The sequence below is a fragment of the Hordeum vulgare genome, chromosome 7H (genome assembly GCF_904849725.1).
Source record: "Hordeum vulgare subsp. vulgare chromosome 7H, MorexV3_pseudomolecules_assembly, whole genome shotgun sequence".
Taxonomy (NCBI): domain Eukaryota; kingdom Viridiplantae; phylum Streptophyta; class Magnoliopsida; order Poales; family Poaceae; genus Hordeum; species Hordeum vulgare.
Genome location: NC_058524.1, coordinates 529,315,356 through 529,327,014, shown reverse-complemented (window position 1 = coordinate 529,327,014; position 11,659 = coordinate 529,315,356). Strand labels below are relative to the sequence as shown.

Genomic DNA, 11,659 nt, shown 5'->3' with positions numbered 1-11,659 from the left:
ATCGTCAGTATCCGTATACCTATTTCAATCTCGTTTACCGGCAAGTCTCTTTACTCGTTCCGTAATACAAGATCCCGCAACTTACACTAAGTCACATTGCTTTGCAAGGCTTGTGTGTGATGTTGTATTACCGAGTGGGCCCCGAGATACCTCTCCGTCACACGGAGTGACAAATCCCAGTCTCGATCCATACTAACTCAACGAACACCTTAGGAGATACCTGTAGAGCATCTTTATAGTCACCCAGTTACGTTGCGACGTTTGATACACACAAAGTATTCCTCCGGTGTTAGTGAGTTATATGATCTCATGGTCATAGGAACAAATACTTGACACGCAGAAAACAGTAGCAATAAAATGACACGATCAACATGCTACGTCTATTAGTTTGGGTCTAGTCCATCACGTGATTCTCGTAATGACGTGATCCAGTTATCAAGCAACAACACCTTGTTCATAATCAGAAGACACTGACTATCTTTGATCAACTGGCTAGCCAACTAGAGGCTTGCTAGGGACAATGTTTTGTCTATGTATCCACACATGTATATAAGTCTTCATTCAATACAATTATAGCATGGATAATAAACGATTATCTTGATACAGGAATTATAATAATAACTATATTTATTATTGCCTCTAGGGCATAATTCCAACACTCTTTTAGATATAATTATTGAGAAACAATAAAGTAATTGATATCAACATAATAATATTCATGAACATCAGAAGCATAATCATTACCTTTTCAAAATATACGATCCTTAAAGAATGTCATCCCTACATATTTTATCATATTAGCATGGCATGACTCTGTCTTCACCGCTTAAGTGTAAATTATGAGCACCCCAGTGACAAACCAGACAATTGGATCGTACTTCTAAAACGCTTCAACATTTTTAACTTCATGCAATACATAAACGTGAATCATGAATGTATCATATAGTTGAAATAGAGTATGATGGATTTGAGCCATCCGCCGCACGGTTCCGTCGAAGGGTTTGAAGGGGCTTGGGGTGCCCCATGCTCTAAGAGCAAGTCTAGTAGAGCCCTGAAACCCTCAAACCCTTAAAAATAACCGTTTTTTTACAGTTTTCGTCGAAAAAACGGCGTAGACTAGAACCCTTAAACCCGTAAAAAATTTAGAGGTCCAACCCTCAAACGCCATCGCAGCCTGTAGAAGTGAGGGTTGGGGGGAGAAACCTGCACTCCTCTTCCTCTCCAGCGCGGGAGGGAAGTTTCAGCTCCCTCCCCTCGATCCGCCGCCGCCGCTCCGCTCCGGCCGCCCCGGCCGCCCATCCGCCGCCCCGGCCGCCCTCCGCCGCCGCCGCCCCGCCCCGGCCGTCCCTCCGCCGCCCCGCCCCGGCCGTCCCTCCGCCGCCCCGCCCCGGCTGCCCCGTCCGCAGCGCCGCCCCGCCCCCGCCGCCACCCCGCAGCGCCGCCCCGCCGCAGCGCCGCCCCGCCCCCGCCGCCACCCCGCAGCGCCGCCCCGCCGCAGCCCCGGCCGCCCTCCGAAGCGCCGCCCCGTCCCCGCCGGCCCTCCGCAGCGCCGCCGCCCCGGCCGGCCCTCCGCAGCCCCGGCCTCCCCTCCACCGCCGCCGGCCGGCCCTCCGCAGCCCCAGCCGGCCCTCCGCAGCGCCGCCCCGTCCCGGCCGGCCCTCCGCAGCACCGAAGATTGAGGTTTACATTTTTTGCTTTTTTGCTTCATTTTTACATTTTTGCTTCATTGACACTCACAATTGTTGCCACTCACATTGTAGATGGAGGTGAACAACGACGACATGGACTCGTTGTCCGATGCGTCGGATTGGTCGTCATTCGACGATTCGGACATTGACGAGTTGTTGCAAGACGCTGACGTTGAGATGATGAGCCTCCTCGTCGACGTGCAAGCGTTTGAAGACAAGTATCTTCGCATTGGGGAAGATACAACCACGGAGTCCGTCCGTAGGTTTGCCAAGTTGGTCAACCGGTTGTATGGTGAGAAGTATCTTCGGGCACCAAACGAGGAAGATACAAAGAGATTAATGGAAATGAATGAAAAAAGGGGATGGCCGGGGATGCTTGGTAGTCTTGATTGCATGCATTGGAGGTGGAAAAATTGCCCAAAGGCATGGCACGGAATGCACGGAATGTATTGGTGTTTTACAAGCAAGGTTTGCCATAGTACGGGTCCAGCTCGGTTTTGGGACAAAAAAACCTTGGTGAACATCATGAAATGTTGTGTGATTCTACACAACATGATCCTAGAGGATGAGAGAGGGTTAAACCTCCCTTGTTTCTATGACAATGTTGGTACCCGTGTGCAACCGGAAAGAAACCCTTCTCGCATACACGCCTTTCTTCAAGCACATCGTGAGATTGAGGATGCAACCACTCATGGTCGTCTCCGGGATGATCTAGTAGAGCACCACCGACAGTTGGATGGGCGGCGTATTGGCCCATGATGTATCTTTGTTTTACTTTTCTATGTCCTATTTGATTCGAACAATTGTTGTAATTTGCTCAAACATTGTTTTGTGTTGTAATTTGCTCAAACATTGTTGTAATAATTTGAATGATTATTGTTTTATTCGGTGTTGTAATAATAACTAGAATGATCATTGTTTTATGTCAAATGTGATTGAATTTGTGATATGTCATATGATGAAATGTGTGATATATGAAATGACAATTTTAAGGTTTGGGGTTGGGGCAAAGACTAGAACCCTCAAACCCAACCCTTATAACGGAATATTTCGTTATAAGGGTTGGGTTTTTTCAACCCTTAAAAATGTCAAAAATGGGCAATTCTCAACCCTTAAAACTGATTTTACATTTAAGGGTTTGAGGGTTCTACTAGAGATGCTCTAAGTCTAGCATTCTGAAATTTGACTTCATACAAATTTTATATGTAGACTAAAAAGAGGTTGAGGGTGTATAACGTTCCTTAAAAAACATTGGCCTATATATACGTACCAAAATACCTTTTTTAAGGGACGTACAAAAACACTTTCTTTTGAACACAGTACCAAAATACTAAGTCTGGTATTCTGAATAGTCTGTGTATCCGACTCGCGCGAGGTGACAAAAATCCGTGCCCAACTGCATGCCAAAAAAAGAAAAGAAAACACGAAAAGGAAACTGCACCCCCACCGGACTGCACGCCTATAATAAGCAGCGTCTGAAGTGGACTCCAACCCGAAGTCGTCCCGCAACGACAAAACGACCCACCGACCAAGAGAAGAGCTGCTCGAACGACTCGGAGGAGACCGCCTTCCCCACCCACCGCCCCCCGAACCCGAACGTCTTTCCCTCGCCGCCCGCCCCTCCGAATCCGCGCCAAAACCCCCCGCAGAATCGGCCGCTCCCGCCTCCCCGAGCGAGCGCGCGCAATGGGAGCCGCCTGCGACGACGCCGTCCAGCAGCTCGCCCGCCTCCTCGACCAAGGTGAGCGCGGATTCCGCAAGAGCGGCCCTTCGCTCCTCCCCCCGCGGTTCCTGACATTTCCACGTTTCGAGTCTTGCACTTTTGCTATGTGTTGGCTGCTGAATGCTGACTGCCTTGCGCCTCTTGTTCTGGCTTTTTCTGCAGTCGAGGAGCCGCTCAAGAAGACGTTCCAGGTATGCTGGATCTTCCTCTGACCTCTCTGTTCGTTCCTTCCAGCTTCTGTATCTGTATCTATGCCTCTGGAGTGCTGCCTCTTGCGCGTCGTCTGGATCGGCTTTTCTGTTTCAGTTGGACTATAGTCTTATAGACCATTAATTGCTTGCTTCAGCTGAGTGGTCTGCAAAACCAATTCTGGTTCAAATGAATCAGGGGAGATGGGTTTTTCAGATAATAGTCCCCGGCCTCTGCACCATAGTACCATTACATTTCTTATTGAACAAAAAACAAAGTTTCATCTTGCCGAAAAGTAGGGCCACTTGTTTGGCGATAAATGGTTGATATCAGTCGCTATCTAATCTCCAAGTCTGCTGTCCACTTTTAGATTGGAATTTGGAACGGAGCATGTAGCTGATAATATGCTGGATCAAGGGTGGTTTACTGAATATCGATGAACTGCTGCTAGGCAACTTGTATATGGTAGATTTTCGGTAGGGAAAGTCGCCGCGCTATTGCTTGCCTGTGGATGCAAGGTATTATTTTGTTCTTTGGTGTAGGCCACACGTTTGGGATTTTTTCCGGGGGGTAATTTTGAGTGGTTGGACAATGAAGTGAGGGGTGTGTCTCATCTCTCATGGAATTGTTCTGATCTCACCTCCACTGAGTTAACTAGTGGACGGTGAGGTGTTCCGTCTCGAGGCCTCCTGATCTGTTGTTGGGGGCATCCGGTCTCCCACTTAGCTGGTAACAATGTATTCCTCGCTAAAAATTTCTTGCCATCTGGCCACCACAGATTCCTCCAGCAGATGCTCCAAGTTCTCCGGCATAATTTCATTTCCGCGCTTTTTAGTCTGCTAGTATGGCGGCACTGGTCTCAGGTTGAAGCCACACATCCTATTCGAAAGTTGCTTCCATTTTTATGCTTTGTGGTTACTGAAATGCTTCCTGAGACTAAGGCTTTTGCACGCCCTGGGTGCTGATCAGTACGAGATGTCAACTTACTCCGGAGCAGAATCTCTTATCTAGTGGAGCTGGAATCAAAGATGGACAGTGCTACTTGATTGTTGTGCTGAAATTCTCCATTAGGCAGGCAAAGTACTAGCACATGGAACCACTACCAAGTAATAACAGTATCCGATTTCTTTTATAGGTGAAACGAACCAATTCTGCTCTCAAAGAATATATCTGTCTTTTCAAAGTAGCCAATGCATGTGAATTCGTTATGTTTATTTTCATACTTGTGGAAGATCTATAATTGCTCATCGTACCATGAATGCATAGTCTATTTATGGGGCTTGTATGGGAAACGAATATTGATTCTTTCACTGGTAACAAAACCCGACTTTTAAGGGCTAAGATTCTATATTCCTTCTGCCATAGCAAGACCTGACTTTTAACGCAAAATATTCTTCCATGGGAAAAAAGATGAAGGAAGTCAAGATAAGCATATACCTGCCACTTACATCTGGAATCCTGTCTTCTATGATTGAACTAGCATCTGATCATGTCTGGTTACTCTGTTTGCAAAGTTTTCCTTCTAATTTAAGGAACACTTACTTTGCTCCTGCTATTGTTGGGATACTAGCATATATGTAAACACTAATAATAACTACAAGTGCTTATAAGAATATGAAAATAATACAATATTTTGGATTTCAAATTAAGCTTAGTGTTACATACTACCATATCAGGAGGACCGGAGGAAGCATGAACTTTTTTTCCCGAAGAGGGCAATTTTATCAATTGATCCAGCTGATACAAATAAAGTAAACCTGACCTCTGCAACACCGTGATGACAAAGCGTTGAGGATGCACACAGCCAGCACGCACCACAACCAAAAAAAGGCCAAACAGAGCAACACCCACAGCCGTCGCCTTCAAGGAAAATACCACCTGCACCTCTTAGCTTCATGGCAAAACTACCATGAACTATAGCTGGTGTAAGAATATCATACTTTAAAGATTTCAAAATAATCTCAGTATTACATTCAACCATATCGGGGAGAACTATAAATCATATCTGGTGCATTTCAGCTCTTTCAGTTTTCCAAATAAATTGTTACCATTAGAGGCCGTAGAGTAGTTTTTAATGGGAGTTGAGTTCTCAATTACACGAATTTCCCTTTCCAGAATGTGCACCAGGGCTATCCAACAGAGACACTGGTGCGCTTCCTTAAAGCCAGAGAGTGGCATGTAACTAATGCTCATAAAATGGTAAGGTCTTGTTGGCTTACGTTTTCCCCTAGTTGATTAATGCTGAAGTAAATGCTCCATGGATTACTTTACTGATCAAGTATATTTTGTTTTTGCTAGCTTGTAGATTGTCTGAATTGGAGGATACAGAATGAAATCGACAGTATACTGGAGGTGAGCAACCATTCTTCTACGGCACGCTTGCCTATTTTTCCCCTGCTAGAGGCGTAGGTAAATCGAATATTCTGTTTACATTTTCTTATTATTGATCATCTGCATGTGTTGGACAATTGCAGAAACCTATAGTCCCAGTAGATTTGTATAGATCAATACGAGAATCACAGCTTGTTGGGTTATCGGGATACTCAAAGGAGGTATAGCTGTCTTAAGCCAGTTATCTTTTATTTCCTTCTATTGTTGAGTCCTATCCTTTCACTTTTCTAGGACTTGTTTCATCATAAAGTGTTTCCCAATATGCAATGTTCTGCATAGCTAAACCTGATGCAGCTATTTGTTCCATACTTTCAATGCTGTGCATCAGCACTTATTTATACGGCTGTCTTTTGATACTACTATATGCTTGAATTATCATTGTAGATATGTTTCTGATGTAGTATGACATAAGATGTGTTCACCTTCAAAAATGTAAGATACATGTCTAGTTGCACTAGTAAAGGATATATGTATATCGAACAATCAGAGGCAACAGATTTGAGAAAGGGTCCAGCTTTGAACTTCAGAAATGTTTGGGAGATTTGTGTCCTGAACTACTGATGACATGATGTTGTGTTTTGAAACTACGAGGGTGCTTGGATACGTTTTAGTCCCATGACTAAAAGTAGGGGACTAAAACTTGCTAGCCTCGCCCATGCTTGGATCCAAATACTAAAGAGACTAAAATGAAGTTAATGAGCATTTATTATCCTCCAAACCCTCCAATCCAGAACTCGCCTGTGTTAAAGGAGAGGAGTTAAATGAGGAGAGAGAGGACTAATCCACATTTTAGTAAGGGTACCCCTGACTAAAAAAATTTAGTCTCAAGACTAGTTTTAGCCCCTCTTTAGTCAGGGGTGCTTGGAACTTTAGCCTCTTAAAGAGACTATTTTTAGTCAGACTAAAATAAGTCCCTTGGATCCAAGCACCCTCTATAGATCTCTATGAAAAGACTATTACCTTGATCAATGTGGGTCTTTATGAGACATAAATAATCATGTCCAGACCATAATTAATTGTATAGATAACCTTAAAGTTATTTAATACCCAAACTTTCCTCTTGCCTTTTCCAGGGCGTCCCAGTATTTGCCTTTGGTGTTGGACAGAGCACATACGACAAAGCTTCGGTAATTGACCATATACTTCTTGTGCAAATTGGTTGTTTTCACTTTCTCCTCTGCAAATACACTTCTGATGAGTGTTTAGTTTGTCAGGTTGCATCCATGTCAATTAGAGATAATTACCAAATTGCAATATTAATGTAATTGAAATGTATTCTACTGAATTTATAGGCATGAAGATTCAACCTGCCATTCTTTACGAGCTTTAAAATAAAAGAGTATGTTGCGTTTTCAGGTCCATTACTATGTGCAATCTCATATTCAGATCAATGAATACCGTGATCGTATCATTCTGGTGAGTGCGCAACTAATCTTACATGGCCATTTAGATCACCCAGTTCATTTGAGATTTAATAACTCCTGTTTTCCTTGCTTCTGGTCCATCAAGCCTATGGCGACGAAGAAGTTTAGGCGACCTATAACCAGCTGTATAAAGGTTCTTGATATGACTGGTTTGAAGTTGTCAGCACTCAGCCTATTGAAGGTACAGCCTACATGGGCATCTCATATTTGTACACTTTTCTGGCCACATACAAGAGTGGAAAATACATGGGTCTTTATGACATCCAGTGGTAACGGGGACAAGAACCGTTTTTATAAGATAGCTAAATATTTGCTTCTGTGTATGCTAGTTCATATTTATGATGCTACCTGTTGTTGCTTCTGTGTACGCTAGTCCATATTTATGATGTTACCTATTGTTGGAGTACAGATTTTAACTGCAATATCTGCTGTCGATGAACTGAATTACCCTGAAAAGGCCGAGACCTATTATATTGTAAATGCTCCATACATATTCTCAGCGTGTTGGAAGGTAATGATGCCTAAGATTTCTCATTGTACTGTTAATTTTGTAATTTTTATTTCGAAGACCCAATAGTCAATTAATTATGTTACTAGGTTGTGAAACCTCTACTGCAAGAGAGGACGAGAAAGAAGGTTCATGTTTTGAGTGGCCGTGGGAAAGATGAGCTCCTAAAGGTAAGACTACTTGCTATTGCTAGTGCTATTTTCATCACTTGTTGCTCATCAAGACATAGCTGCACTCTAATTAAGCAAGAGAGATAAGAGAATAAGACCTCCGTGGACCATTTATCTGAACTGTGCAGATCATGGACCATTCCTCCATCCCCCATTTCTGTCGACGCGAGGGTTCATCAAAAGCTTCGTTGAGCGGCGTCGATGATTGCTTCTCGCTCGACCACCCCTTCCACCAAGAGCTCTACCATTACATCGAGCAGCAGGCGTTGAACCAGGAACTCATCAAGCAGGGTTCTTTGCATGTAGACATCCCCGAACAAGACCCCGAGGACGCCATGATTGTGGAGGTCATCCAGGCCGAGTTTCACAAGCTCAGTGAGCAGGATGGGTCTGCCAATGGCGACCATAAATAACGGTGTCCGTGTAAGATGTCAGCGACGTGGCATGACAAATGTGTGTTGCTGTGATGAAATTGATGATCCATTTCGGTATTTGCGACGTTTGCTTGACCGGCCTGCTGATGTTTGTGGGGTGACCAGTTCCATGGTGCAAGACTGAGGTAGAAGAAACAACGGATGTATACTAGATAGAAATAACCACCTATTCACCTGATGTATACTTTGGCAATGTACTGTCATATGTATGTCCTGTAAGCTATGAGTAAATCATCCTGTAAGCTAGGACTAAATCATCCTGTAACATGGATGCTAAAATAATCTTGAGTGTATCATCCTTCAATCAGAAATAAATGGTGCATCTTGATCTTTGCCATCTGTTGCCGCTTCCCAGCTTGGTTCCTGTGCTTCTTTACTGTCTTGTGATGTACTTTAAACTTCTGATGCTTGTATTCAGAAGATGTTGCAACTTACGTAGGACAAACACAGTTACAAGATTACATATCAGTAAGTAGCATTTAAAAAAATGACTTGGATCATGTCCAGTCCACTGCAATTCCACGGCCTTTTGATGGGCCTATGATGTAAGCTTCTCTGAGACGAGAGCCTTTTGGCAGCTGCTGCAGCAACGGCTGTCGCCGCTGTCGACATTCTTGCTGTCCAGGTACCAGCCGGCGAGCATGTCGAAGAGGAGGCCCGCGCCGACGCCGACGGCCAGGTCAATGGTGTAATGCCCTCTGCACGCGAGCAGCCTGACGCCCTGCGCCAGGTTGAGCGCGTCGTAGAGCGCCGCCAGCCTGCGTCGTCCCACGCGGCGCATGTCGATGGACGCGATCACCGCGCCGGCGACATGCCCGGAGTAGAAGAGGAAGAAGGACACGTTCCCCACGGGGAAGTCCATCCCGGACCCCAGGAACTCCGCCGGCAGGGGCAGCTGCGTGGAGCAGCCGAGCAGGCCGCGGCAGGTGAACATCATCAGCGTGGCAATGGCAGCACGCGGCCGCTGCTCGGCGAGGACGGCCCACAGGATGTATGCGGCCTGCATCGCGACGAACACCTGCACATGACAAGATCGCACGTCACATTCAGGATGGATTCCGTCATGGCAACACTAGCAACTAGCAATTGCAGCGGGGACCGGGTAGCTATCTAGCCAGATGCAGTATCTTATCAGGAAATCCATGGATATGTGAAGAATGCATGACGATGATATTCCTGATCTTATCGGTTTTGGGTGAGCCAAGTCACCCAACACCGTTCGTCGGTCATCTGAAAAAAAAAACATCGTTCGTCGGTTTCTTGCATTTGTGGATACCAGCTAGTTTTGCTTCCCTCACATCAGCAGGAGCGACAATTCACAAAGATTCACTTGTTGTCACAGTACCAGAGCCTATGCATCATCATTCCTATAATTAAAGCGATAGATGTTGATGCGCAACTGCCACCGGTGCGTATTAATTTTCTAATCAATTGTAAATATGGGCAGTATACTACCACTATACTACGAGTAGGCAGTAGCGCTCGAACTGGGATTAAACTGCTGCGTGGACAGCGCGCGTGAAAGTTCTCGAGAAAAATGTAGACAGATGAACACAAATGTGAAACAAATTCCGTCTAGAAAAATATGAAGATGTAACCAAAGTCTGCACGAGAAGACATGCTACGACCATGTGAAATTTGTGAGTTGTAGGTGTTGTATAGTAGTAGCGGTTGGTGACTAACTTGCTACAATGTAGCTCCTTGTGCTCAACCGAAAGCGCAGGTTGCTTTCACGTTTGGTGGATGAGATTGAGAGGGTGGCATCCGGAGGTGAAAAAGCGAAAGGGGGAAAAACGCTGGGAATTACTACTGGAGCAGAAGGGTAGATCGGCAGCAGGTGGGTTCATCGATGGGATCTAAGGCAGTGGGAAGTAGGCAGGGGGAGTGCGCTCACCGTGTTGAGCGCGGCGAGGAGCGAGTTGAGCCAGGGGCGGGCGGCGATCCCGGCGTGCATGGCGGCGGTGGCGTGGAAGCCGAGGTCGAGGGGCGGCGCGGCGGCGGGGATCATGGGGATGGTGTACTCCACGCCCATGAAGAGCAGCAGCCCGCACGCGAACAGCGCCGGCAGCGGGTGCCGCCGCAGGATGCCGGCCACACCGGACGGCGATAGCCAGTCCGCGGGCCTCCTCCCGCCGGCCAGCCTCTCGCCGCCGTCGCCCATCGCAGCCCCGTCGGGCGGCAGCGGGTGGACCTTCTTGCCCTTGCCCGCGCGGCGGCGCGTCTCCGGCCCCGCGAGGCCGTTCGCGGCGGAGGCCCGGTCGTGCGCGGCGGTCAGGCTGGGCGGCGGCATGCGCGCGGGGACGCGTCGGCTGGCCGCGGGGCGCGGACGGCTGGCCGTTTTCAGCGCGGGTGCGCGTGCGCGCGCGTGACGCGGTCGGTGGTGGGAATTTCGTTGTTCTTTTTTGCTTTCGGCCGACTGGGCTGGTGGGTTTCCGCCTTGAGATTCGCGGTGCTTTTGTAAGCGCTTTTTTTCTTTTCTCCGACGGCTGCGGCGCGTGGCGGAGGTCCCGAGGGGAGAGGGAGGCGGGTGTTTAATGCTCCCGGCGGTTTAAGATGGACGGCGGTTTACGACGGACCCATCGGGGTATCATATTTTTAGAAGTAATGCTACACCTACAAAGACTTACATAAAGATTTTACGTATAAACTGATGTGTAAGATTGTGATTGGTAATTGAGAGATGAGGGGCCGCACCCCACAGAAAATCGGGAGGAGGGGGGGAGAAGAGTTAGTTTGAAAGGTTAAGTAAACCTTTGTAAGTTTTACGCGCGGCCCGTCCGATCTGTCAGCTGTACGTGGGTTGAGTCATTAGATCTTTATGTAATAATTTTTTCTTTGATGCAACAAGTTTCGTTCACGATGCAATAATTTAGTCAACGGTTGTAATAAAAAAATTGTAGTAAAAAAATATCTACATGATCGTAGCAAAAATACCGAAGCTGATGATGCGTGGTAGCAAAAACAAAAAAAAGGATTGTAGCAAAACAATCCGGTGAACTCGGTTTGCAACTCTGACGAACGTGTATGCAACTTTTTTAGTGAACGGTTGCAGCAAAAATGATGCCGGTTGTAGCAAAAATTAACACGGTTGTAGCAAAAATCAAACGCCGGTTGTAGCAAAAAAATTCAACG

At 46.4% G+C, this 11,659-nt stretch overlaps 2 protein-coding genes across 3 annotated transcripts; one reads left to right on the top strand and one right to left on the bottom strand.

Moving 5' to 3' along the window:
* Positions 1 to 3,187: 3,187 nt before the first annotated feature.
* On the top strand, positions 3,188 to 8,866 carry LOC123409023 (phosphatidylinositol/phosphatidylcholine transfer protein SFH2-like). Of its 2 annotated transcripts, XM_045102024.1 has the most exons (11): positions 3,188 to 3,429; positions 3,574 to 3,602; positions 5,716 to 5,799; positions 5,899 to 5,952; positions 6,075 to 6,152; positions 7,065 to 7,118; positions 7,348 to 7,407; positions 7,501 to 7,596; positions 7,825 to 7,926; positions 8,013 to 8,093; positions 8,222 to 8,866. In XM_045102024.1, the coding sequence occupies exons 1-11, from the start codon at positions 3,375 to 3,377 to the stop codon at positions 8,504 to 8,506; spliced, it is 978 nt and encodes a 325-aa protein (XP_044957959.1). In that variant the 5' UTR covers positions 3,188 to 3,374; the 3' UTR covers positions 8,507 to 8,866. The 2 variants fall into 2 exon arrangements, with proteins under 2 accessions (XP_044957959.1, XP_044957960.1); XM_045102025.1 differs by lacking the exons at positions 3,188 to 3,429; positions 3,574 to 3,602 and adding an exon at positions 3,937 to 4,706.
* Positions 8,867 to 8,916: 50 nt separating this feature from the next.
* LOC123409025 (phosphatidylcholine:diacylglycerol cholinephosphotransferase 1-like) lies at positions 8,917 to 10,961 on the bottom strand. Its single transcript, XM_045102026.1, has 2 exons — positions 10,422 to 10,961; positions 8,917 to 9,545 (listed from the first exon to the last, which is right to left on the bottom strand). Exons 1-2 carry the CDS (start codon positions 10,815 to 10,817, stop codon positions 9,066 to 9,068), a joined length of 876 nt encoding a protein of 291 aa, XP_044957961.1. The 5' UTR covers positions 10,818 to 10,961; the 3' UTR covers positions 8,917 to 9,065.
* Between the last annotated feature and the right edge of the window lie 698 nt (positions 10,962 to 11,659).